Raw genomic sequence first — 2,063 nt, 5'->3', positions numbered from 1 at the left:
ATGCAGATGCATACTCTGTTGCTGTTGTTGTCTCTGTCGCTTACATTGAAGCTGAGTGTGACGCGCGATATTACTCAGTGTTCATGTGGATTTCGACTTTTGCATGTTATTATTTGTGGGCATTTGTAGGTGGTGAGCGTTGATTATTGATGTTATTCCTGCACACTTGTGTGTGTGAGTGGTCGTGATAGTGGTGTGGATAGGTTAACATTATTTGGAGCGCATAGAAATGATTATCTGAGAATGTGGTGGTGGAAAGTTGGCTCCGGAGGGGATCGAACCCTCGACATTCGCGTTATTAGCACGACGCTCTAACCAACTGAGCTACGGAGCCGGCCATTCTCTTCACACACAAACAACCCCAATCACCTCCTCCAACAATCATCAAATAACCTGTCTCACACAACACGTTCAACTACAATCACCATCTTATAACACCTACACAAACACACACACACACACAAACAACAACAACAACAACAACAAAAACACCACCACCACCACCAAAATCAACAACATCATCAAATATTACTACCACTAACACGACTACAAATATTACTAATAAGACTACTACTAAGACTAACACTACTACCACAAACACTACTAATTCTACTACTACTACTACTACTACTACGACGACGACGACGACGACGACAACGACGACCACTACTACCACTAACACTTATAATATTACTACTCACACTACCACGACTAGTACTACTACGAATAATACCACTACGAATAATACTACCATTTCCACCGAATCTATACCACAACTGACCAGATGGTCAGGGAGAATGAGCAAGTGAAAACCGAGATCAGAGTAAGAGAATACAACACATATTAATCAAATAACACTCATGCTGTCATGAACGATGTGAGGATTCGATTGACAAACGGATGTTGGATGATAAGTCGATGCACTAATCGAAAGCATTGATGGGTGGTCGGTTTGTGATTTGCATGGATGTACGGATGGATGGATGGAAGAATGTGTGCATTTGATCGAGTGATTCATCGAAAATTCAACTATGTAATCGACCGTTCGTCGCTGTCTCTTTCTCTCTCTCTCTCTCTCTCTCTGTGTGTGTCTCTGTCTCTCACTACACTCTTTGATTCATTCATTGATTCTTTCAACCATCGATTGATCGATTGATTGATCCATGCATTGCATGTCATTCCGTGTGCCTGTCTGCATGCCCGTCTGTCTCTCTCTGTCAGTCTGTGTACCTCTCCATCGGTCCGTGTGTCTCCATTTATGCATATCTCTGTGTGTACGCTTGTGGTATTCGTAGCGGAAGGGAGAGTCTAATTGACTGGATAATTCACTGACTTGTAATGAGGCGCATATAAATAGGCACACAGATTTCTGATGACAGATCGACAGACTGCAGCCACACAGACAAATAAGCAGACCATCCAGTGTGTACATCTCTGCTAAACATTCAATCTATACACATTGACTGACAAATTGTAGACAAATCCTGTTTGATTGATTCACATATGGGCGATGATGACGCCGGTGTCTTCGCACATGCACACGTGAGACGCACACTCAGAAAGATATGCAGATGCATGCTCTGTTGCTGTTGTTGTCTCTGTCGCTTACATTGAAGCTGAGTGTGACGCGCGATATTACTCAGTGTTCATGTGGATTTCGACTTTTGCATGTTATTATTTGTGGGCATTTGTAGGTGGTGAGCGTTGATTATTGATGTTATTCCTGCACACTTGTGTGTGTGAGTGGTCGTGATAGTGGTGTGGATAGGTTAACATTATTTGGAGCGCATAGAAATGATTATCTGAGAATGTGGTGGTGAGAAGTTGGCTCCGGAGGGGATCGAACCCTCGACATTCGCGTTATTAGCACGACGCTCTAACCAACTGAGCTACGGAGCCGGCCATTCTCTTCACACACAAACAACCCCAATCACCTCCTCCAACAATCATCAAATAACCTGTCTCACACAACACGTTCAACTACAATCACCATCTTATAACACCTACACAAACACACACACACACACAAACAACAACAACAACAACAACAAAAACACCACCAC

At 43.0% G+C, this 2,063-nt stretch overlaps 1 protein-coding gene across 1 annotated transcript; it reads right to left on the bottom strand.

Annotated features, from left to right (window-relative positions):
- Nucleotides 1-1,117: 1,117 nt before the first annotated feature.
- Nucleotides 1,118-1,432, bottom strand: Smp_201390 (uncharacterized protein; the record flags this gene model as incomplete). Its single annotated transcript, XM_018795381.1, has 1 exon — nucleotides 1,118-1,432. One exon carries the CDS (start codon nucleotides 1,430-1,432, stop codon nucleotides 1,118-1,120), a length of 315 nt encoding a protein of 104 aa, XP_018649699.1.
- Between the last annotated feature and the right edge of the window lie 631 nt (nucleotides 1,433-2,063).

This window comes from Schistosoma mansoni, chromosome 2 (assembly GCF_000237925.1).
Source record: "Schistosoma mansoni strain Puerto Rico chromosome 2, complete genome".
In the NCBI taxonomy this organism is placed as follows: domain Eukaryota; kingdom Metazoa; phylum Platyhelminthes; class Trematoda; order Strigeidida; family Schistosomatidae; genus Schistosoma; species Schistosoma mansoni.
This window is presented reverse-complemented; position numbering and strand designations above follow the sequence as displayed.